Raw genomic sequence first — 25,682 nt, 5'->3', positions numbered from 1 at the left:
GCTGCAGGAGCATTCAGTGGGTGCACGGGGCAAGTCTCACCTATAATAGATGAGGAAGTAACAGGAGTCCAAGGGAAGGTTTTTGGGACGAGTCCATGTCAAAGTGATTGCACCCAAGAAGTCCGGTGTCCACTGAAGGTTCTGGACTTTATAGGCCAGGGTGTCCGCTAAGGCACACAGGAAGAAAGACTTTAATGTTTAGATACGCTTGTTTATTGCAGAAAGTAAATAATCACCAGCAGGTGGCAGCATTGCACTGTGGCATGTATATTTTATGAACACTTTATGAGTTACATATATGTTGGTAAAAAGGAAGAGAACTGCATGGACTTACTGGTGCAGTTGTCCTCGTCACTGTGGTCAGAGCAGTCCAGGAACCCATCACACCTCTCACTGTCCAGTACACAGGCTTCACCGTCAGAACAGTGAGTCCCATCAATGCAAACCAGAGAGCCACGAGTGGCTGAAAACAAAGGGGGTTGTATTAACTCCTGAGACTATTTAAAATACACCGATGTAATGAAATGTATCGCTTTCTAGGAAAGAGGTAGATAAAAACTTTGATGACTGGCTTTTAGAACCCTTTTAAGTGTGTTAGCAGAAGCAGATTCTTTTTTTGAACTAGCGCTGCCAAAACTAAAAAAGGTTCTTCTCTTGTCTGACTTTCTGAGTGCGTATGTTGTGGTATGGTGTGCTGACACTCACGACAGTTGGCTTCATCAGAACTATCCTGGCACTGAGGGTGGCCATCACACCGTTGCCAGTCCGGGATGCAGTGGGGGGGTCGGTGACACAGGAACTGACCACGACTGCAGCGACCAGGAGATGGGGAAGGAGGGGCCTGAGTGGGTACGGGTGCCAGCGTGACAGAGCCATTAGCTGCTTTCAGAGAAATGAGAAGGAGCTGGCGTTACTTGATCTGTAATCCTAAAATATTATTTTAAAAACCTCAGCAGAGTTAGGACCTGTTGGACATCCAAGCTCGTCGCTGCCGTCAGGGCAGTCGGCGTAGCCGTCACACACCCAGGTGTTGATGATACAAGCTCCAGAGCCACAGTGGAAGCGGTTGGGGGCACATGTAGCAGGACCAGGGGCAGCAGTGTGTGGAGTAACACCACCTGAAAATGTGATAATGCAGATAAGTATTTCATTACACCAACACCTACACATTTATTGGACAATAATATCCATATATTACTTAAGGGTTGATTCAAATGTTAACAGTTTATTCATCTATATTTGTATATATTGTACACTATACAAAACAACAAGAGTTACTGCTAACAATGAGACATTGTTAGCAATGGCACACGCTTCACTGTTCTGTGGCTTTTACCACCAAAGAAGCCTAACAATGTCCTGTTGTGTGTATACCTGTACACTGGGCTTCGTCAGACCAGTCCCCACAGTCGTTTTCTCCATCACACTTCCACCATGTGGGAATGCAGCGTCCATTTTTGCATTCAAACTGGAAATACCTGGAACAGCCTGGGACGTCAGTTGGAGCAGCTGCAACAAAGGTTCAGCATCACTTTCTGCTGCATCGGCATAACAGTTACAGTAAAAGTTTGCAGGAAGAGCAAAATATTCCCAATGTGTTATACAGTCATTGTGTGTATAAAGTGCATTTGTTCCACAAAATCTGGTAACAAACATTAGTGGTGTAGTGTGTATAATCTGGCTTCTTTTATTCTCACCACAATTAGCTTCATCAGAGTAATCCCCACAGTCGTCCATGCCGTCGCACTTCCACTCCAGGCTCACACACACACCGTTAGCACACTGGAAGGTGTAGGCGTCACAGACTTTGCTAAAGTCAGACGGTGAAGCTAAGAGAAAATACACAAGGGCGTTATTGTCCAATCTTTCCAGGACAGACTCCTGTTTACTTTGGGTCTAGTTGTGTAAGTATTCATAAGTACAATTACATCATTTTCTCTTTTGTGCCTTAAAGTACAGAAAGAAGTAAAGAAATTAAGGGGATAAGAGAGAAACACGATCAGCAACCGTTACATGTTGTTACAATGTGACAGATCCAAACATCAGTCATTCTGTAACACTGCATTCCAGCAACACTCCTTTTCCTGTGAACTGTACTTTCAGTGTTGTTATCAATCTCTCATGTTCAGGTACATGCCTGCTTTTTAGACGTACTTTAGATGTTTAAGGTCAAATCATAACTGCAGAAAGGTGAAAAGAGACTGTTGCTTACCACATCCTGCATATTCAGCGTTCTCATCAGATCCGTCTTCACAGTGTTTGATCCCATCACAGACTAGAGACTGGAACAGACACTGGGCTCGGTTCTTACATACAAACTCCATGTAGCGGGTACACAGGGGGTCTGTGGGTGAAATGCAAAGTGACTCATGATGAAACAATGACACAAGACTATCTTGGTTGACAATAACAATATGTTCAATGTTACTTTGTATGAAGTGGTAGCATTTAGCATTAACAGTTGTCAGTGTAGGAAAACAGGGATCAACGGTCTAGGAACCATTCGGATGGAACTGTTGCTCATTTATTTTAATGCATTTATTTGACCCTCCAACCATATTAAATAAGACTACACACCACAGTTGAGCTCATCAGCACCATCTGAACACTCCTGGATGCCATTGCAGTGTGCGGTGGCTGGCAGACATGTGTCATTGGAGCAAAGGAAGCCTTTGCACAGCTTTCCGTCTGAAAGCAGACAACAATGTGTGAACACTGATAAATTCTATTACGGCTAAAAATGAAGGCTCTAAACCAGGAAAAACTGAAAGATTACAGCATAAATACTAAGACTAGTTAGGTGTGTCAGCTTACCACAGTACTGAGGATCCTCATCTGAGTCATCCTGACAGTCATCATCGCCATCACATTTCCAGCGCTGTGGTATACAGTGACCTGTGTGACACTGGAAACTGCTTGGTTCACATGTATGGTGGCCCACTAGGGATAAAAAAAGGGAAATTAAAGGCTTGCTGATTAACGCAGTACAGCAACACTTATGACAAAGTGTGTGGTACTTGCACTGGTAACTGCAACACACTTATATAACACACTCTGCCACACACTTAAATAAAGCTGCATTGATTACACATTAGTGTAATATATTTGCCATGCATGTTAGCCACTAAGAATACCAAGTCCTCACCTGTGCAGTTAGCTTCGTCTGACCAATCTCTGCAGTCATTGTCTCCATCACAGCGCCATGCTTCGCGGATGCAAACGCCTCGTGCACATGTAAACTCCCCGGGGCCGCACTGATGAGACTCTGAGAATGGCATCAAAAATAGAGTGATGTTTAATATATATATATATATAAAAAACTAAATCAAACATTCACTTTTTTTGTCACTCCCTTTTCTGCTAATTATAATATTATTTACACTAACAACTGAATGAAAATGATTTGTCACTGTTACCATACTGCATAAAACAAATGCCAACAGCCAGTTAACACCTCCAACGCATGATCGCACAGAGTAAACAAGACTGAGCAGCACGTCTCACCACAGTGTTCCTCATCACTGTTGTCTCCACAGTCATCTTCATGGTCACACTTAAAGGCCAGCGGGACGCAGGAGCCTGATGCCACACAGCGAAACTGGTTGGAGGGATCACATGTTGTAGTGGCTGTTAAAAAGACATGACATAAACAGAAACCAATTTCATTTCCTGTAGAAACACTTGATTTATCCAGAATGGGGAGAAGTGATCACAGCTGAATGCTTACGGCACTCTTGTTCATCACTCATGTCTCCACAGTCGTTGTCGCTGTCGCACTTCCAGATGCTGCTGATGCAACGGCCATTGGAGCAGCGGTACTGGTTAGGTAAACAGCTGTGCTCTGATCAGAAAGGAAAAGAAGAACCACATTACTCAGGACATCCCCTCTGAGCTAAAGGGCCCACATAAGCTCATCTATCTTAGAGCAGAAGATCGCTCAACAGCACTCTGCATGTGCTTTGTCTCACCAGATTTGACACAGGTGTTGTTCTGGAGCTGGTAGCCGGTGGGACACTGGCACTGCAGCTCTCCGTTGGGCATGGTTACAGTTGGGGCACCGTCTGGGCAAACACAGGTGTGTCTGTGGCCGGGTTGAGGCAGACAAAGCAGGCTGCAAGGCTGGTCGGCACAGGCATTATGGCCTGGAAGGGAAGATTGATTACACAGTGTGAAGCTTTGGGTCCTAAAGCACAGACTGCATTTTCAATGTAGTCTCTACTAGTCACCTCTGTTCTTTCCCTTATAGAAGATCTTGAGGTCCATGACTCCAGTCAGCCTGCCAACAATCAGCTCATTGCTCTGAGACCCGGCCTTTGGAGCTTTGAAGATTCCCATTCTGGACCAGTCATCCCAGTACAGATCATTCTGAAAACAGCATTTAACACAAACATCAGAAACTGATTTCATTTTAACATCTCAAAGCAGTATTTTGTCTTACCTTGAAGACGGCTATGGCATACGGGTGAGGCAGGCCCTCCATAAGAACGCTCCTCTGGCCTCCGCTAAAATCAGCCCTCTCGATACGGTCGCTGTAGGCTTCGGTCCAGTACAGCCAGTGGTCATCAGCTGTAATTCCGTTGGGCCAGCGGACACCCTCAGACACGATGCAGGACACATTGGTTCCATCCATGTAACTCCGGTAAACTCCAGCTGCTCGGTCCCCCCAGTCAGTCCAGAACATGAGACTGTGGAAGGTCCACAGGACGTGTGACAGTTGGGAGAACAGAATCATCTAACTTAATTCACATTCATTTCAAGCTAAATGTAAAATTAGTCATTATACTGAGATACAAAACACCTTTGTTTAGTTCTTTGACTGAGGGCTATATAATTTAAAAATAATTAAACTCTGCTAGGTCCATGGCCCCTGAGCACCTCCATTCCCAGAAATACAGAAGACTGGAAGCAATTATGCTTCTAATAAGAAAAAACAGACAGCTGAGAAAGATGAATAAGGTGCAGTCAGTTCATACTCAACATGTTTTCTAAGTATACAAAAACAAGAACTGAATACTGCTGAACTCATACGTTGAACTCATCTCTAACAAAAACCAGAACTATGTTTGCAGAACAGAAGCCAGCTCTTCTTTTCGTGCATGTAAGAGAGTGTGTGAATGTTTTCGGGAAAGAGTGCTGATATGGTACAGATCAGAGACGAGCATTTAATGGAGATTAGAGCCTGTCCACAGAATAGAAGATGATACTCAGGCAAACAAAATGATTGTTATTCTGGTTTCTTCCATTTAAAATCAGTATGTAATCTAAACTAATTACAGGAATTAAACCTGCAGTTAATTATCAGTGTTTTTTTACAACACATTGACAAATACCTCTCTCCAGGAAGCAGGACCAGCGCTCGTGGATGTTCCAGGATGGAAGAATTGAGCAGAGTGTGACGCAGGTCCCCATCAGGGTTAGAAACCTTCAAAAGAAACACATATGTTTTGATTGGAAGCATCTTGAGTTTGATAACTGTACAAATCTTGACATGGCAATCAGAATGTCCAGAGCAAGTTATAATAGTAGATTGATATTGGGTTTTAGCTAAAAAAAAAAAAAAAGAAGACAACAATGGCATATTGCTAAAACTAATATACGGTATGTAGACACATGTACAGTACTACTATATCTCCTAGGATTTCAAAACTTATGCAATAACCTTTAACCTTTAAGAAAAGTAGAACAAAATAAAAACAAAATAACACATAAAATATATTTTGACTGACAGGTCAATTCTCAAAGAAAAAAAAGTCAAAGTATAATACTTGTACTAATCAGAAAGACGAGCATAATCCTGCATTTCCCCACGGGATCAACAACGTATCAATCTAACTCATACCTCAATCTTTTGGGCTCCAGCATCAACCCAGAAGAGCAGTCTACTAATGGGGTCAAAGGTCAGGGCCTCCACATTTTGCAGGTCCTTCCTCACCACGACCTCCTGACCCGTGCTGCCGTTCAGACAAAGACGCTGCACGAGAGAGAAGGACATGCAACTGCAGATTAATAACAGAACACTATGTGAGCAACTGTGGAGTACAAACGGCTAACAAGCCGAGCTTTTACATTTCAGATGAGAGCCGAAAATGTAGCTTGGCATGAGTGAATAGGCTCCCTTGAGTACCTGCGCTAATTTTGACAGGGGCTCCTTTAGTTGTGTAAAGGAACTGTAAACATACCTTATGTTGTCCAGAGGACTTGGATAATCACTGACCTGTATGGTGTCCAGAGAGATGTCAGCCCAGTACAGGCAGTTCCTGTCATAGTCAAAGTCCAGAGCCACAGCCTCCCGGAGGCCGCTCAGGGGCAGGGCCTGGTCAGTGCCTGTGGCCAGGTCATAGCGGTGAATGGAGTTCCTTACGGCGTATAGGATGAACTCATTACTCTCTGCAAGGACACAGATGTTAATGTACATGACTTCAGCCCATAACTTATAAGGGGTTACATGTTTACATTTTCAAGACTTTGAAACTAGTATGTATGTATTGACCTAAATTCATATACATGAATATAAATGAAGATTATACTTTAGCTTCACAATTCAAATATTCCACAGGTTACCTCCGACCGGACAGGGCAGCATCTCTCCATCCAGCCTAGACTCCACGTCTCCTCCGCTACAGCTATCGCCTGGTACCTTCCTATAGCTGCAGCACAAACATAAGAGCTTTCCTCAGCTGGACACTTGGTGGTGCTCCCAACAAAAAACACAGACACAGGACTATGTTTGAGAGACAACAGGAGACTGTCTATGTCAGACTGACATAATGGCATGTTCTCATGAGGAGTCATCAATACAGACGGTTTGGGCATATTGTCGAAATCCATAATATCAATGGTAAAGAGGAAAAAGCCTGCCACATGAAAATTCATGTAAATGTGAATGCATTATAGCTGCAGATGCTGACATTATGCATCAACAGAACACAGTAGAATAATCTCAGCACTGTAAAGTCAGCACTTTACCCTTTACTGCGGCGGTAGGTGGTACCGACAGGACAAGGAACTGGAGGAGCGTAGAGGTCACCCAGGAACTCGGGATCAGGCACACACACCTGCAGTGACAAGTCTTCACTCAGCTTGAAGCCATAGTCACTGGGAAGAGGAAGAGAAGGGGGACAAAGAGCAAAAGAGAACACTGTTCACTATGATTAATGGCAGCACACCTTACAGCAGAGCTGAAACAAATGCGTTGTTTTGAGAGTGAGACATTGTCCTCTCCCTCTAAAAATGACAGAAGTATATATCAACATATATGCTTGTACAGTCCAGTTAGAGCCATCTGTACACATGTGTCCTGGCAACTCAGTGAGCAGCATAAATGTTTTGTGCATGCTTTCCTCACCATTCATAGTCCTGGCGAGTGCAGGAGCAGTTGGAGATGGTGACGGGTCTGTCAAAGTCTTCTCCATTAAAACACGTAGCATGAGGAGCGCGTCTCTTAAAAGTTATTTCTCTGCCCAACAGACACTCATTTCCATGCTCGTCTGATGGAGACCAGCGTTTGTAGTCAGCTTCGGAACAAGGGACACCTAGAGAAAAAAACAATGGAGTTTGTCAGTTGGTCTCTGGTTTCTCTCTCTAATCTGACCTGATAGAGAACGTTGAGTGATTGAACACTCCTCCTGGAATTCACAGCACTTCATACCTCTGCTTTTCAAATCCAGTAAGAGCAATTCATTTTGCACACAGCACTTTTTAAACTGTAATTTCTTCATTTTGCTTCAAGGCTATGTGTGTGATTTAATATCTGTCAAGGCAACTAAATATAACTGCTTTTTTCCTACAAATAGAAGAAGAATCACTAATTATATTACTTAGACAATAACTATTTCAGTTAGGCCAGGCAAACAGCTGGGTTGTAAATAGGGATGTCCCGATCCGATCATGTGATCGGAAATCGGGCCCGATTACGTGGTTTCAGACTCGATCGGAATCCGACATTACCTCCCGATCAGGACTCGGATATATATTTATCAGGGCTGTCAAATTTAATGCCTTCTATGCAGGGTGGCTCTGTGTCTTGTAGTGTAGGGGTATGACAGCTGCTTTTGGCGTGAGAGGTCCTGGGTTCGAGACTTCGATGCGTGTGTGAAATCCCCCAGTGTGGCGGTAGCGCGACACACACACGCGTTTTGCTGCAATGAGTGCCCTATAGAGAGTCCTGAAAGTATCGGATCGGGACTCGGTATCGGCAGATACTCAAAATCAAATGACTCAGACTCGGACTCGAGGGCAAAAAAACCTGGTCGGGACATCCCTAGTTGTAAATGTATTAGCTACAGTTGCCCAGTTTTAATGCTAAATGTAGCTGCAGATGCTACAGGCTTTGCAGCTACGGCATTAAGTGTTTATACAATATTTAGCACTTAAATGTGTAATTATAATTGCATATAATCATATTAAATTATTATTATTATACATTTGTAAACAGTGAAACATTAAGCTATGATGATACACTGTTTCTACAGGACATTATATATATTATAGTTCTATTTTTATATTATTATTATTATTATTATTATTAATAATATATATAATATATTCCATAAGACATGTGTTACATTTATATTTCCTCTTTCTCTTTGCCTGGAGCTTGGAGCATAAATGCACAAGTAGCTGGAGACAAAAGTCTCCATGACAGAATATAAATCATCTACAGTATCAGATCTGTCTGTTATTTGGTGGAGTTTGTTGTCACCTACCCAGAACATCTGAGGTGTTGACCTGCAGGATGAGCCAGCTGTGTCTCTGCTCTGCATAAGAGCCAAAGATAGTAAAGATGGTGCTCTTCTCCCCAGGCTCCGTCAGCAGCTGGTAAACATACACCTCCTTGTCTGAGAACTTAAAGTCAATCCATGTCTCCCCTTCATTAGTGCTGAACCTGAAAGAAACAAATTACACGTAATATTATTATAATACTAAGATTTAATATTTTTAACAAAGATTGTTTAGCTGTTTCCCACCAATATAATACACTAATAAAATGGGAGTACAGCAGGAGTTTTCATTGTATGGCCCAGTTGTAGTGACTTCTGTAATGATTCTGTAAGGAGCTTTCTAACAAGGGTATAGGAAGTGAATTCTCTCTGCATGTAAATGACATCAGCTGTTTTCCTGTTAACACACCTGCACATGAATATGAATTGCTGGCAATACTGCTGTTGGCACAGAGGTGCTTCATTACACCTCTGCTTACAGAAGGAAGGTGTATTTGTGTATTAACTCCAACAAGCTACTCCTGCCGACTAATGGGCATCTCCACAGGGCAGGTGCCATTTATGTGCTTCAATCCCCTGGTTAAATTGAATTGAGTTTACAAGCAAGCTCTGGGTTTGATGCTTTGGAGCTTAAATTCAACCCATTTACTCTACTGAGTCCATATTTCAACAGGCTGTGTGGACTTACTTGAGATGTGTGGTCGGGCCTCCTTGTGCAATAGCCATCAGGATACCGCCGTGGTCACCCCATGTGTAGAAATGAGGGCCTGCCAGAGCCTGTGTAACAAGAAGCAGGGTCAGTGAGCTGCTCCTAACCCTAACAACAATGTAGTGATATATCTTAAATAATTGCTTTTATTTGTTTTAGAACAAAATGGTAGGAAGGGTAGCACATTCATTTTCTTCTTTCTTTTGTAAACATGTGTGCATTCCAGATTTAGAATCTTGACATTTTGCAGATGTATTAAAAAAATTAAACTGAACTCTTTTAATACTTTGTGAGGTACTTTCTTACTACTTTCAGCCAATTAAAAACATCTTTTTCACACTCTTGGCATTCTCCTAATCAGCTTCATGAGGTCGCCACCTGGTAAGGTTAACAGGCGTGCCTGGTCAAGAGTAAATTTGTGGAGTTTTTTGCCTTCTTGTAGAGTTGGTACACAGTTAATAGTCATATCTGACTACTGTTATAATCCATATTATTGCAAGAACCAAGAAAAAAACAAGTCAGCTAAATAAAGAAAAATCACAGTCCATCATTACTTTAATGATCGACCTCCGATCATGTATCTAAACCAACAAAGACCATGATGAAAGCGGCTCTCATGAGGACCGCCTCAAGAAAGAAAGACCAGGAGCTACATCTGCTGCAGAGGAGAAGTTCATTAGATTTACCAGCCTCAGAAACGGCAAATTAACGGCACCTCTGATCAGAGCCCTCATACTGTAAATACTTCACAGAGTCTAAGTATCAGACATCTAAACATCAACCAGAGGAGACTGCCTTCAGGGTTTCCACATGTGTGGTTCCCACCATGTAGCATGGAGGAGGAGATATATGTTGGCGATTTCTTCAAAATCCAAGGCTCACTTGAACTTTCCATCCCATCTGGTTTGTGCTTAATTGGACCATCATTTATTTTTCGGCAGGACAATGACCTCAAACACAACTCCAGGCTATGTGAGGGCTGTTTGACCAGGAAGGAGAGTGATGATGACCTAAACCCAGCTGAAGTGGTTTGAAAGAAACTGGACCACAGAGTGAAGGCAGAACAGCCAACCAGTGCTCAGCACCTCTGGGAACCCCTTCAAGACTTTTGGAGGAGCATTCCAAGTGACAACATGACAGAGAATGTCAAGAGTGTGCAAAGCTGTCATCGAAACAAAATGTGGCTACATTGAAGAATTCTGGTTGGTTTAACACTGTTCTGTTTTGTACTTAATTCCATATGTGTTCCTTTGTAGTTTTGATGTTTTGGCTAACTTTACTGAGCAGTCAATCTGTGATTGATTGATTGTTGATATTGGCCAATAATATCCACCTAATGATAAGTTATTCTTTCAGACAGACACAGCCATATTAACCTAGTTTTGTAATAATTGCTTCTATAAACAATCCCAGTCCCAGACTCTACTCATTCAATCAATTACTGATGCAGTATATCTATTAAATATAAGTAGGCTACAGTCTGATGCTTATGTTTTTAGATGTGTTGTGAAGAGCTATAGATCAGTGTCTGTAAAGGTAAAACAAATAAAGTTGCTACATTTATAGGCATTGCACTTGAAACAGTGCAATATGTCAGATGTTCTGTGACAGAGAGGCTGCCTGTGGCTGCCTGTGAGTTTTTCTTGTCATCTGTGACAGATTTTGTACTGACCTCTCTCCACCGGGCTCCAGCACTGCTGGATACATACACATTGGGCTTGTTGGCCAAGTTCCTGCCTACAGATCCTGCAATCACAGAACAAAAAATGCATTATACACACATATGCACACACACACACACACACACACACACACACACACTAAAGGGATTTTCCCTGAATACTTCAGACTTGATGTGGCAAATGTTTTTGCTTTCACATATGGAAATTGTGTGGCTCAACAACTCAAAGCAGAACATTCTGTATCTTCTCATGCATGTAGCCTTTGTATACACTGACAAATACTTTCCAACCGTTTCTGACACTGTACTGTTATTAAATACAGCTGATAAACAGCCTGCTTTAGCTTTGTGTGCCTTCCTCTCTCTCTCTCTCCATCCAGATCAACATGCTGAACGGCATCAGGCCCTCTGACAAACCCAGTGTCTACTGTCAACACCTGCCTCAGTTATCAGCTAAATACAAATAAATACAATACATACTTCCTCAGCATTTCTATTATAACAACCTGTCATGTTTGTTCTCTGTAATGTATGATGTTTGTGCATGTTTGTTCCTCTCTCTCTCTCCTTCATCCTCTCTGTCCTGTCTCTTCTTCTCCTCTCTCTCCTCCTCTACCCGGCCGACTGTCAGCAGGAAGGTTCTGCTTATGAGCCGGGTCCTGTTCAAGGTTTCTTCCTGTTAAAGGGAGTTTTTCCTGCCTCTGTTGCTCTTAAGGGGGTTCAGGCTCTGGGTCTCTGTGAAGCACCTTCTGACAATGTTGATTGTAAAAGGTGCTATATAAATAAAACTGAATTGAATGGAATTAACACAAAGATTTTAACAAATAAAGTTTTTTTTTCAAACTTAAGCAGCAAAGGTAAAAAAACAACAGTCTGAGCTGGACAAGCACACAAGCATCTGAATGCAGGTTGCGGTCAGCATTTGTGTTGACCATGCCCTAACAATGTGCACATGAACAGCACAACCTTATTCAGCAACAACCCAAACACACAGTCTGAGGTATGTTGACCTGAAAGAAGCACAAAGGAATCAGCCCTGATTACACCATGATGAGTGAGTCACTAGACAGTCTAGATCCAAGTTCCCCAAGATGCGATGAAAACTCAAAGGTTACCAAGGGCAACTGAGGTGAAGAGTGACCACAGCTAATACTCCTTTGCTTTAGTTTTTCTCTCTGACTGCTAACTTACTTTGCTTTAAATTACCTGAAGGTTTTGTGTGTCTACACATCAAATATTTAAGTAACGGACAAATGATTGGGACATTAGGTAAATTTGGTTTCCTTCAGTCTGTTTGGCACAGGGAGACCTCATTATGCACGACAGTGTATCTGACACCACTCCAGCCTTTCTAGTCTTATAAAGAGCATTTTGATCCTTTCTATAAGCCACAAAGGCAGTGGACCTCTCAGGATAGCACCTGTCCATCATGCTCTGCCCTAACTGCTGTTTGATGACTTAAGATTAAGATTAACTTTATTAATCCCTGTGTGGAAATTAATTTGTGGTAGCAGCATTTTAAAGAATAAATACAATAAACACAAGCAACAACTTGTATTTACACGCACATGGCAGCAACAAAGAATATACACACACAGAAGCAGATCAAAGAAGATAAACGCACAGTTAATGTAACTGAGAAGTTTGAAATGCTGTGATGATGCTTTAGTCCAAGTTTGTGAGCACAGCTCTGACAGTCACAGATGAGTTATACGAAGATCACAATAATTCTGACAAGTAGCATGTCTAAGGAGACAAGTAGAGCCTGGCTGACATTATGAACCAACACATAGTGATTTTGGTAGCAAAGTGTGCCGATATGTTGCCCAGTAGAGTAACACTAAAAAGGTAAAATGTTATTGTTTATTAGCTATTCCACTACTACAAGCAGCTTACCATTTGCTCAACTGTGATGCTGCTACATGTGCTGCAGACAGCGCTGACAGTGTAGTTGAAAAGCTCACGCTATCTGATGACACGTGCTACACCTATAGCACGTGTCATCAGATAGATGCTGACCAACATGCATGGCTGTACTGATTTAACTGTGACATGCTGATACTGGCCAATAATATTGACACAGTCAGACTCCAAAACTAATCCTGTTACCTCATGGGGCTTTGATGCCTTTTAAGGGTGTTCCTAATCACTGCTTATCTACCTTCCCCAGGCAGATAGTATGTACATGTTATGTTTCTCAATACATTCATTAAATTACAACAACATTACAGTCAACTTGGTGCAGTTAGTCATAGAGTAGTTTTACAGTGCTTGGGTGCAACTGATCTGAATATAAATTAACAAAGGGAATTCCTAACTATTTTAAGGATAGTGTTATTCCACAGGAGTTGTCCTTTTCCTTGTTTATGATTGTCTTTAATTTGTAAAAAGACCTGAGACCCAAAGGCAAGATTCCTTTATAGCAGCTTAGCCCAGTATTGTACAGGAAAACAAGCTGAGGGAAAGATTTTACAGCAAATACCATCCAACGTAGCTCTATGTATGCATCCTTTCACCCATAACAAAGGAATCACTGCAATGGATGATTAATAGCAGCATTTTCTCCCTTTGGCACTTCAGAAGAAACATCTACAGACATCAATCCTGTTAATCAAATATCATTTCAGGGAGAATGACTTCCAGAAGCATAAATTAAAATGAGGGGAACATGGTTGCTGGGCTGTAACAATGCATCTGAAATGAATTACACTGTGCCTCCATGTAAAGCAGGCTAATAACTCTCATTAAGTGTCATCAGCAATAGGGCCCAGAGACAATAAACAAAGGTCTGCCATTGTGTGTATAGGAAACTAGCAGACACAGACATACGGTCACTGTGTGTGTGTTTCAATACAATTACTATTAAATGACAGATACTGATGTTTTCCACAACGACTATTGATGGTCATTCATAGTTGGCTAATGCAATGACTGTTGTATTGATAAAGGTGAATCAGTATGGTAGTTGACGTTAAAATCTATTTTTTTAGCTGTGATCTGACAGGAGCAAAAAGCTGGTGACAGCAAGCAAATATGAAAATATGGATAAATAAATACAGTGCAAATACATTTTAACTCTGATCATTTTAGTGCCTGTGTAAATGAAACAGAGCTTTCCATCTGATAATTAACTCATGTAATATGTGCTGTGATATTGACTGAAAGTTCAAATGGAGTTACCATGGTAACTGACACTGAGTTTAGGTTATCTCTGTAAAACAGTTTGCCTTGTCTGAAGCTAACAGTAATTTTTTCCTCAGTAAAACTGTAACACAATAACACTACTTCAGGCACAGTAAAATTCCGATGCAGTGATTTTTATACTCGACTTGTTATAGTGACCCAAAAGACAAAGACTGACAGATGATGCAGATGATGGTGACTAGAGATGGTGTCCACGAGAGGCTAGCATTGCCACAGTAGCCTGAAAAGCACTGCTTATGTATTGCTAATCTGTGATACTTGTTGCGTAATAAACAGAAACTAATGCACATATAGGCGATGCTCAATAAATCTATGTGCATTGCAGACACAACATGTTAACCAAGAACTGTTCGGCAGGCAATTCTTGTTTATAAGGACTGAACTCTGTAGAAATCAGCTAATCATATTAGAAATCACACAGTTACTCTCACTCTTATTGAACTATCTGCTTTTCATTTTTTATTATACTATAATTAATACAACAGTTAAGAGTTTAATTAAAATACATCAGTTTTTCCAATAAAAAAAAGTTTAGGCAAAGGGCTGATCTACAAAATAACCAAAAAAGTATCAAGTATCTATTTTGTCAGGGACACGTGGCACCTATAAACAACTTGTGTTGTCTAGTACCGAATCATCTGCAAGTTGCAACAATAAGAGGCTGTTTATTAGTCAGAGTTTATTCACTGTAAAAAAGGAAATCTGACTCTGCACAGTCACAGTCAGATCTGTAGTGCTTCCTCTTTAAGCCTAACCTGCAAACTCACTACAACACAAGACTCACCTTTCATCTTTTGTCACAGTGAAATGTTTCCAGACACTTGATTTCAGACATGATTATGTTGCATTGGCTGCTGCTGTTTTGAAATGTTTTGTGTGCAAACTTTGGTCTAAAACTATATACACATATACATGTGGATGGTGATATGGTTGTAGAGGAAAGTGAGAGACAGACAGGATCACTAACAAAGATTCTAAGGTTTATAGATGTTTAGATGTGCTTGTGTTACGTATGATGTTTTCATGTTTTTACTGAAGCAATTTCTCCCTGGGATTAATAAAGGATTTCTGATTTCTGATGTGGACTATGAAATGACACAGTTATGCTTTTAGAGGAATGCATGAGTTTAATTTGTTGTATATGTAAACATTTCTATGCCGAGTGTGTATGCACTGCACAGTCCTGCCTGTTACCATGAGTGTTTGACCTGTCGAGTGCCCACTGGGTGCTGCAGTAGTAATTAGCCCATCTGTTTGAGAGCGATAGCGAAGCAAATGGTGGCAGCATTTGCCAGTCCTCCCTCCTCTCCTCTCTCTCTCTTTTGCTCTCCTTCCCTGCCCATTATCTAATAAGAATTTAATTAGAGAGACTGGCTGGGTGCAGGGGAAGCAGTTTTCTAAACACTGGAGAGTATCGACAAATCAATGCTTTCTACCAGCTGTGAAGAGGATTCAAACTATAGCACAGAAACCCACTCCACGTATGAATTAATCTAACTGCAACAAACAGATCAATAATTACTGTCTCTTGATTTTTTTTCAACTGTTGAAAAACGTCTCAACACTACACAACTTTGTAGATGTTTGTTTTTTTCTGCAGGGTGCAACCCTATTTCCTGTGTTTGGGGCAATGCAGGAAGAGGAAACATACTAAGAGAGGGTTCAGACATCACACAGGAACTCTTGTAGATTTGCATCACTAGTTTCCTTGTGTAGCACAAGTGCATGTATCAAAACAAAGGAAGTTACTGCAAATGAACACAAAGTCCTCCCACAGATGGCACCTTAAGGTTTTCAACTCACTCGAAAAAATGCAAATGCATCTGTAATGCAATATCTGTATTGAGGTAAAAATGTGCTGTTTTGCATCAACCAGTCCTTGACTTGAGAACCATAAATTGAAAAATAACATTTTCAGAATGTTTAGTTCTTTAGGACTCTATAACCTATGTTGCTGTGTCATGTTCTCCCACCTGTGGCCATGATGAGTCCAGGTGCAGAGTCCTTGGATAAAATGGGTATCCTCCTCAGCTGGATGTTGAACAGCTGGCTCCAGCGCTGGGCAAGGTGGAGAGAACAACCTTTGCTGAGCTGAGGGAGAGAAGAGGAGAGAGGAGAGTCAGGGGATGGTGTTTAGTTGGTTAAATGCTTTCCAGGGTTATTTACAGGAAGAACAAAAAGGATGAGGTGGACATGACAATAATCTTCCCTCCACAAACATAGCATTGAGTGTTGTTTTCTGGTGTCCTTAAACAGCTGCTGACAAAAAACATGTGTACACTATACACAAAATTTAAAAATATTAAACTTTCCTACAAGTACAAACTGGATTTTCTCAGGTTGGTATTGATCAGATTACAAGTATGGAACAAGAACATTCACTTTTAATAACCCTTACAAAATTACACCACATACTACAGCAAATCAATTGTCCTGTCAAAGATAATAACACACTTTACTACCACTACACAATTTTAAAGATGCATATTACTTTGTTTTTGGATAGCTTTCAGACACTCTGCTTGGCTCATCTTAAGTAAAACCTGCCAGCAGAACTTAACATTTCCATGGTCCATAAGTAAAAAGCTTGGACAAGTGATGGAAGGGCCAATCAGGGGATGGACCATGGAAACGATCACTACAGCCCAACCAGTACATCCATCTATGGATATTACAGGCTGATATCGGCCTACCACAGCTGTATCAGTGTTGGCTGATATTTAGAGAACATAATGCAGGAACAAGATGTGACTTTGATATGGTGTCACATCACATAACTTGGTTTAAAGGTAGGATAGGAGATTTTGAAACCTCAGTGAGAGTCAGCCAGATTTGGAAAGTAAACACACGCCCCTTTCTCTCGGAGCTCACCCCGAAGCCATGCCTCCAATCACATCGCATTACCTGAAGACGAGCTGCTACCTTTCATCTACAGCTGCTAGTTGCTAACTTGTTTGTGAACTGCATTGCTGAAAAGTTAAACTATATAAACATAAGTGTTTGCTGTACAAATAAAGAATACATTATGATATACTAACATCAAAATATTTTGCCCCAGGCTCACCCTCTGGAACTTTTTTAGAATCAGGAAAAAATGCAGGGTAAAATTCTCACAGACCCCCTCACACCATGTCTGGACGCAATCTTCCTGCAGCGGGTGCAACAGTGCACTTTGTGCTCTAAAACCACCAGAAACTGTAATTAAGCTCCATTTTCAACATCCTTCTACTAATATAACTACTATCCCTCCTCTGTATGTCCAAACCATCTCCATCTCTGTCCTCTCTGACTTTGTCCCCAAAACGGCCAACCTGAGGTATCCCTGTGATGTGCTCGTTCCCGATCTTGTCCATCCTCCTAAAATGTACCTCAACATCTTTATCTCTGCCTCTTTTCCTCACTGCTGCCGTCTCTAAACTAGCAGCAGTTCTCTCACTACTGTATTGTAGACTTTTCTACCTCCTGACCTTTTTTCCACAGCTCAAACTATGTGATGATGTCTCTGTTCCTACATGATGGTCGGTAAATATACAGTTATACTTATATGTCTGTGATATGTCTAGGCTGACATCAAGTTATAATACTGGTACGTATCATTGGGACTCAACCTATTAATATGTGCTAAGGTGGAAACAGATGATTCACTGATGGGAACAGCCAAACGTAGAAGAAGAAAATCCCACAGTTTGAGCTGCTTCAACTTTACTGTTCCCAACACTTCCAGCACCGACTGCAGCACATGTAGTGCTGTTAGCATCACAGCCTGAGCAGTGACATCTTCTGATATCTTGGCACTGGCATCATTTACAACCACAATTTGAAAAATCCAATATCGGTCAGGCTCTCACATACTTGGTAATAAAGCTGATTGTGATCTGTTAGTGTCAGTCTGACACAAGTATGCATCCACACAGAGCACTTTGTAATGCAGACCCATCCTCTATGTAATGCAGTGTACAGTAAACATTTTGGTATAAAGTATTCATTGTATGCAAAGCATGCAAATATGAAAAAAAATCATCTTTTCTGATGATCCTATATGTGTTATGCTTGGATTCACACCAGACACTTCAAGTCAAATCCCAAGTGGTTATAGCATGTACCTCATTAAAAGCCAGAAGACGTATTTTCCTTTCATAGAAGCAACAATATACAATAAGCTTCACTGGATGGATGATGATGATGATGATGAAATAAATACATATATACATATACCCTCAAAGGGACAGTGCAGTTTATAAGGATTTGAGCCTTCTTTGTTCTGTTTCATATCTACAAACACCTGCAAAACCAACCCACACTCTTCTCTACAGAAAGTCCACCCTGTGTTCTTCTTTCTTCACGGCCACAGCTGATCACAATCAGCATGACAGAAATGGATCCACAATGACTAAAAGATGTGGCTGGTCTGTGTACCTGGCAGTCCACGGTTCCTCCAAGGCTGTCAGCAGCCGGTGGCTGAAGCAGCTCCCACGTCCCTCCCTTATCAAAGGTGATGACCGATCGCATGTTGTCCTCACTGACTGAGCCGTTGATGAGAGTGGCGATGAAGACACCTCGCAGCCCCTCTACACGGTGCAGGTCTGCAAACGGCTCGTTGGCAAAATACCTGAAACACAGAAAGGAAGAACATGACAAAACAGTCAGAGTCTCTGTGCCAAAATTAATAAGCAACAATGACAGATCGAGAGGAAACTTTAATGATGTGATCTAAGAGAACTGCATGTCCTCATCAGCCTGATGGATTCTGTTGACAAAAACCACCAAACAGAGATCCACAGCTAATACGATCAACTGTCAGATAAACAGACACTCTCACCTGAGCCAACACTGTGGCTGCCAAACCCTCAGAGTCTTCCTTGTGTGCTCAGGAAGAAGAGTTAATGCAGAACTCTGAGATCAGATCAATACATTGTTTTAATTAGATAAGGATGTTTGTAAAGCCTTTGTATTATCATTGTTACCAAATCTGAGAATGTGAATTAGAGGCCTTCCTGCCAGTTCCTGTGGTTGCCATGGGAACATTTCAATTACTGGTGAGGCAGCAGTTTGTCTTTCATTTCTGCAGGTATATTTTGCTTGTTCATGTGGATAATTCCATTATCCACATGCAAATTAACTAAAGTTCCAATATGAAGGGAGCTGACATCATTAAGACATCAGATTAGGATGCAGAGTGACACAGTTTTGAGTCGGCCCTGGATCAGACCCAGATCCATACACAATGGTATTATAATCTTTTTTTTCATATTTGTGTGGTATATTTGATTTTAGGTGGATAGAGTAGACAGTTCTGATTACATCTCGGTTGCAAACATGCTTTAAAAGTGATATAAAAAGCAGAGGGCATCCAGTGGAAGGAAGCCAGGATGGGTTTGATGTGGCATCATCTGTTAAAACTTTCTTTATTCACCAGTTGGAGACCTCAAAGGGAATTATTCATGATACTAGAAAGAAAGGAGCTGCAGTAATCTAATCCAGACAAAGTTAAGGTGTGGACGACTTTTTCAGGTCGGGCAGAGATGGATTTATTTTCATTTTGAAGGTATTCATAACTGAATGCAAAAACTTGCAATTTGGTTATTTTTTTATTTTTGGTGTGAAGATAAATTTATCTTACATTGCTCCTATTACGTTTCTTAATTAATCAGCGGATGTGAGGTTGGAGGTTGAGTCATCACTGACACAAGGCAGCAGACTTATTAGGGTCACCTGGTTTCCAAGGAAGGTATATCTATGCATCATCTGTATAGCAATGATGGATATTTTGGCAAAGTGGAAGCATGTAATCAGAAAATGATATCAGACCTGAAATTAAACCCTTTAATTAAGAGGGTCAAATTGTTGTGATCCAAAAGCTCCACTAAGATCCAAAGGCTCTCTCCTCTGCCAGCTGATAAAAAGCAGTTATTGGTCTGTACTATGTGAAGACCTGAAACCAGACTGAAATCCCTGGGAAGATAGAGCTACAACTATGTTGGTGTTGCAAGCAAAACATCGGTTTATTAAAAGTGACTAATGTGTTCACTGGCATTAGTAATGACAGGGTTTCACTAAAGTAATGTCTTCAACCTGCCTAGCAGGTTCAAGTAAAGTAAATGATAGAGAATGTGTGTCTGTGTGTGTGTGTGTGTGTGTGTGTGTGTCTCTGTGTGTGCGTGTGTGTGTGTCTGTGTGTGTGTGTGTGTGTCTGTGTGTGTGTGTGTGTGTGTGTGTGTGTGTGTGCGTGCGTGCGTGCGTGCGTGCGTGCGTGCGTGCGTGCGTGCGTGCGTGCGTGCGTGTGCGTGCGTGCGTGCGTGCGTGTTTCTGTGTGAGGCAGCAGTACCTGATGAGTGTATGGCTGCCCGAGCCCTCAGGACTGTAATACAGCACATTCTCCAGTGACAAAGAGAAGGACAGCCCCTGTGTGTCTGAGATGTAGAGGTGTGTGACGTTGTTCAGGTGGTTCACACACACAAACACTTGCTCCTCTGATGCATCTGCTATGTAGTACTCCTGTTGGGAAGTTGCGAGGGAGAAACAGGGGGTCATTTACAGTTCACTGCTTGCTCCGTGATGAAATTAGACACAATAGATGACACAAAAACACAAACAGGTACCACCCTGTGTGAGTGGGTCTTCCACTGAAATAAAGATGTCTGCTCGGCTGTGTATTTTTAGAAATGGGAACCACACAGTTCACATGAGGTGTGATTAATTCAAGTAGTGCAGTGTACTGGAAAACAGACAGGAACGAGGCAGAATTGAGAACGTGATGATGCTGACCTTCGACTCACATTCACAGGGGCAATCACGTCATCCTAATCTAAATTCTAGAACCTATCAAGATAAATCTGCTTTTTTCAGGTCAAACTGAGGGTCATATTATTAAAAAACAATCAGCAAAGAGTGAAGTGAATTCTGTCTGTGGACCAGCAATATTAACTAGAGCCTTATCACCCATCATGCTCTACAACCTCCAAACTTAATGACAGCATCATAAAGTACACTGAGCTCATTTTGTGTCTCAATTACTCACATCCCAGTAGAGAGTGCATTGTTTACTGTCAAATACCCACAGTAACAGTCTTTTGGCACAATGAAACCCAAAAAATCAACTTTTTTTTTGGCAACTCAGCCAATTAGGAGCTAATTTTTAAAGACTGTTTTAAATTCTATCTTTCCATCTGCCAACATTATTGGCTAGTACCGGCCTATCATAGAAATATCAGTTTGACCATATTTTTAGCGAATATAATCCTGAAAAAGGATGCTATAGGTACTAGTGCAAAGGTAGCCAGCTAGCTATAACTGTACCAGTATAGTATACATATATTTAAAATGATCACACAATTTCTCTACCAACGTATTGTCCCCAAAGTTTCAATATCAGTCAGGTTCTAGCATATGCATGCACAGCAGGCTGATACTTTCCTGTGAATTAGTAACACTGTCCACAGAACCTTTACCTCAATAATGCAGTTCCATGCTGACGTGTATTTAAACACGTTCTATTTTTTACAGCCAAACCTCAGGTGAACTGAACAGACAAAGAATATATCTGCTGCTGTTGTGTTGCTATAACAGTTCACAAACTGCAAAAATGTCAGCACTTCTGGTCTGTACGTCCCAGCTCTATAACCAAATACAAACCAACATACAATATTATACATTAAAATGACCTTATCAAAATACGGTTCAACGAAACGATCTATGAGACTTTTTCAGGTCTCCAAGTACAAATAATTGGATGTTGCTTGATATGTAAATGGGTGATTTTACAGCTGTAGCCATCTTTCTAGCTATTTAGTTCCAAATGAGGGCTGACATGAGACTTAGATTACATGTGTTGAAACTACTAATTATTAACTAACTGTTGGAACTTGGTAGTTTAGTCAGCCATAAGCTATTTACCTTTAGCTTCTAATACTCCCCAAAGTCTTTATTTCCCATATGTTGCTGCAGTTTATATGAAGTACTCACTGTGATTGGATGTCTTGTCATAAACTGGGCTGCTTTCATTGGCTGACGGTTGTAGGAGACCCAGAGCTGAACAGATGAAGGTTCATGGCTGCCAAACAGCTTCTGTTGAGAGAGAGACAGCACAGATACTCATTCAGAGACAGATTATATATATTATACTTTGTCTCTCTGACTCCCAGAACTGGTGAGCTGTTATAAAAGAAAACACTGTTAACAAATGTAAAAAGATTTGTAAAAGGTCTGTAAACTGTGCCTTATTAACAGTGCTGTAGCATGTGGACTACATCTGGTTACAGGGCAGGAACAGTTAGGCTGAGGATAAGGAGAAGAGAATTTGGATATCTGTCCTAATATCCTGGTAGTACAGAGCCCGACAGCTGAGTCAGAAAACATTAAACCACCAGTCTTAAAAAGAACTCGCAGCAGGGCACAAAAACCTAAGGAAAAGAGGGAGAAACTCCAAGGGCACGTCTTCATTGTCATTACAAATACATTAGGAGTCTGGCTGCTAGAGGCTGCACAGCTCTGATCTTTTATGAATTACAAGCATACAGAATAGACTGAGTGGAGCACATCTCACTTCTGAGTGTCTGTGTGACAGAGAGGGGGAGACTGAGACATCCTCTGATCAGAGTTCTGAAGATATACTGTATTCCACACGAGGCAGCAGTGACTCAGACTATACCTTTATCACTAAGACTTTAATTACGCCTTTTGTAAAGCACAGTCTAACACTAAACACTGATGCAAGTGTAATCCTCTCTGATTACAGCCTAAAAAAGGCCTGATTGATATTGGACTCAAGGGACAAAATTGATATTTTGGTTAAAAAAACTACATGTACAGACAACATGTTGTACAAGATGTACAGCTGGCTGGCCACCTTGCTAGATAGGGATATTTCAAAGTTAATTGAAAATGTGTGGGTCATTCTTCTTAACTTTCCAGCAATATTTTTAAAATATTTTTAAGTTGCTTTCTGTTGTATCATGACTCGATGCAGAACCCTCTGCTTGGCTGTGATGCTAACACTGCTACATGTGCTGCAGACAGTGATGAGAGTGTTGGAAACAGCACAGTTGAATCAACACAAATTGTGTGATGACACATCTAAGACAAATTTTACTGTATTATGTTCAGTAAAACAAATATTGAGTGGTATAAAGACACAAGGGGCTGGTTCACAGCCTGGTTCAAAAAACCCTTCTAGTGTACTGTACAGGGGGCATTTGTTCTAATTTGAATTTGATTTACATTCAGATTAAAAAATTTGCAGAATTATGGGCATGACCACTTTGAGTGGCAGGTGGTTGCCATATCACAGTGTGAGTTTCCTGCTTTCGCGATCACCCGCCCACCTCAGCTCCACTCACGCTCCCCCTCTTTGTCCATATTTGGAGTTGTGGTGGACTGTGACACTGCCAACATGGCGACGGTTGGAGCATCCCGGAGCCTCCCACCGAGCCTCAAAACGGCTCTTCAGAAACAAACAGGTGGCATCCATAGATTTTACTGTCAATGACGGATGCTGATAAATCTGTGACAGACTAATATTAGCTGAGAATATCAGCTGGGCTCAACTTCATACAGCAAAAAAAAAAGGTTGGTAGCTGAAAAAATATATCTGACCCAGACCTTTAAACCCAGATGATGTTGTTTGTTTGTCTTTCTTACTAAACCCACTTTTATCTCCAGTTTTCCCTCTAATCAGTGTGTAGTGTGAAATGTTTTCCTGCGTTAAATTAAGGTTGCACTCTTAATAACATCATCTTTGGTTTATTCCATTTCTGTCTCACCCCTCTGTGTCCTGCCTGTGAATGTGTTCAGTGATTGGGCTGAGTTCAGGCTTGCAGATGAGCGGCTTTGTTGTTTTACATTGGATTAGTTTGGACCACCATGTCTGAGGATTTAACAGCAACATCCTCTGGAGAAACTTCAGAAAAAAAATAGTGAGAAAAAATATGGAATAAAAGACTGAGCGAGAGAGTGAGGCAAAAAAAAAAAGGCCACCAGGGACCAGAGGGAGAGAGGAACAAGCTTGTGAAAGCAATACACTGAGCATTTATTCTGTCTGAAATAGCTTAGACTGGTTAAAGGACCAATATTAAACATTTATAAATACGGTAATTATGTGCGTTGAATCAGCTGATCAAAGGCTTTTCAATAACAAATTGGATTTTTTTTGGATACCACAAGCTTAAATAGCACCATACCTGATTATTGTACTGGGATTTAAAGGTTACTAAACAAACTTAGCCTTAGCTAAGCTAAGCTAAGCTAAGCTAAGCTATGTTTTTTTCTAATTTATCTTTTACCACAACAAGCTAATTTATGTTCAAGCTAATAATCAAAAATACATATTACCATACAACTGATTCTTCTGAATTTCAGTTCATCATATACACAACACAGAAGCCAATGTCAACGTGCATATATAGCATTTCTTTATCAAAGCAGCACTGCCACACTGTGTGTGGGTTTTACTTTAACAAGATAGTGAAAATCTTGCAAATACAAGCAACACTCAGATCCAAAGACTGAATTTTCTGTTATTTTTGTTACACAGTATCAAACCCTATATAATCAGAACAACTCACTCTGCAGTTTTTTCTTTACTTGGGTAACAGTGGTAATGATACTGGCATGTTTTACCTCACGGAGACCACGTGCACTCTAGCAGAGGTTTTAGCAGAGGTGAAATGTCATGGTGTGGCTTTTGTGTGACTTATAAAGATTTGAGAGCCTAAGCTTCCACAGTCTCCAACAGAGCATGTCAGCCTTTTTCCGTTCAGCCTATTGATTTATCTGGCCTGATGGTAACAGTGACTGTACAGCGTGACGTGAAGGAAGCAGAAACAGATGCAGAGACAAATGGAGTGAAGGGAGAGAGGGACCAATGGAAGACCAGAGACAAGGTACAATACTATGGAATAAACATGATTTTTTTATTTGACATGTTTAAGCTGAAGACAAATTATAATAAGCTTCGTTTTAATCAAGTATGTTTGACTTGTGGGTTCAGCTCCCCTTCACACTTGTATTCAGCCTTTCAGATTGGTTAACTTTGTGAGTCAGGAGGGAAAATTGGACAGGAGAATGTCTACTATGTACTTTCACATGTAAGTGGCACAGTGATGATATATTTTTCCACTGTAACCACAGATTGCACTCCAATGGCCACTCTAAGTGAGCTGCACATTCCGCACAGTGCTCATGTTCCCTCAAACTGATCCTCTCTAAACTCTCAAATCCCTAAAATGATACGTGGTTCTTGAGATCAGCTTGGCCCGGTGGCAATCAGACCCAATGACAATGGTTTGGAGTGGAACGTTTTGCAACATGGATTTGTATGTAGAGCCAAAATCAACATGGGATATCCAGTGTGTTATTTGTGAAGTGCTTACAT

The 25,682-nt window shown here is 41.1% G+C and overlaps 1 protein-coding gene across 2 annotated transcripts in view; it reads right to left on the bottom strand.

The window, feature by feature from the left end:
- sorl1 (sortilin-related receptor, L(DLR class) A repeats containing) overlaps positions 1 to 25,682 on the bottom strand; it is a 65,493-nt gene that overhangs the window by 6,807 nt on the left and 33,004 nt on the right. Inside the window, exons 7-34 of one of the 2 annotated variants that reach the window (XM_028418892.1) lie at positions 22,277 to 22,378; positions 20,640 to 20,809; positions 18,731 to 18,923; positions 16,288 to 16,405; positions 11,102 to 11,175; positions 9,409 to 9,497; positions 8,706 to 8,884; positions 7,346 to 7,532; positions 6,967 to 7,095; positions 6,562 to 6,647; positions 6,215 to 6,387; positions 5,840 to 5,971; positions 5,331 to 5,422; positions 4,439 to 4,685; positions 4,227 to 4,365; positions 3,969 to 4,142; positions 3,728 to 3,841; positions 3,505 to 3,627; positions 3,146 to 3,265; positions 2,815 to 2,940; positions 2,578 to 2,688; positions 2,213 to 2,344; positions 1,698 to 1,829; positions 1,375 to 1,509; positions 966 to 1,118; positions 706 to 882; positions 335 to 463; positions 41 to 167 (exon numbers count right to left, since the gene is read on the bottom strand). In XM_028418892.1, coding sequence (XP_028274693.1) covers positions 41 to 167; positions 335 to 463; positions 706 to 882; positions 966 to 1,118; positions 1,375 to 1,509; positions 1,698 to 1,829; positions 2,213 to 2,344; positions 2,578 to 2,688; positions 2,815 to 2,940; positions 3,146 to 3,265; positions 3,505 to 3,627; positions 3,728 to 3,841; positions 3,969 to 4,142; positions 4,227 to 4,365; positions 4,439 to 4,685; positions 5,331 to 5,422; positions 5,840 to 5,971; positions 6,215 to 6,387; positions 6,562 to 6,647; positions 6,967 to 7,095; positions 7,346 to 7,532; positions 8,706 to 8,884; positions 9,409 to 9,497; positions 11,102 to 11,175; positions 16,288 to 16,405; positions 18,731 to 18,923; positions 20,640 to 20,809; positions 22,277 to 22,378 — 3,863 coding nt within the window. The remainder of the gene's footprint in view (positions 1 to 40; positions 168 to 334; positions 464 to 705; positions 883 to 965; positions 1,119 to 1,374; positions 1,510 to 1,697; positions 1,830 to 2,212; positions 2,345 to 2,577; positions 2,689 to 2,814; positions 2,941 to 3,145; positions 3,266 to 3,504; positions 3,628 to 3,727; positions 3,842 to 3,968; positions 4,143 to 4,226; positions 4,366 to 4,438; positions 4,686 to 5,330; positions 5,423 to 5,839; positions 5,972 to 6,214; positions 6,388 to 6,561; positions 6,648 to 6,966; positions 7,096 to 7,345; positions 7,533 to 8,705; positions 8,885 to 9,408; positions 9,498 to 11,101; positions 11,176 to 16,287; positions 16,406 to 18,730; positions 18,924 to 20,639; positions 20,810 to 22,276; positions 22,379 to 25,682) is intronic. The other variant, XM_028418893.1, reaches the window with a different exon arrangement.

Source organism: Parambassis ranga, chromosome 13 (genome assembly GCF_900634625.1).
Source record: "Parambassis ranga chromosome 13, fParRan2.1, whole genome shotgun sequence".
Taxonomy (NCBI): Eukaryota; Metazoa; Chordata; class Actinopteri; family Ambassidae; genus Parambassis; species Parambassis ranga.
This window is presented reverse-complemented; position numbering and strand designations above follow the sequence as displayed.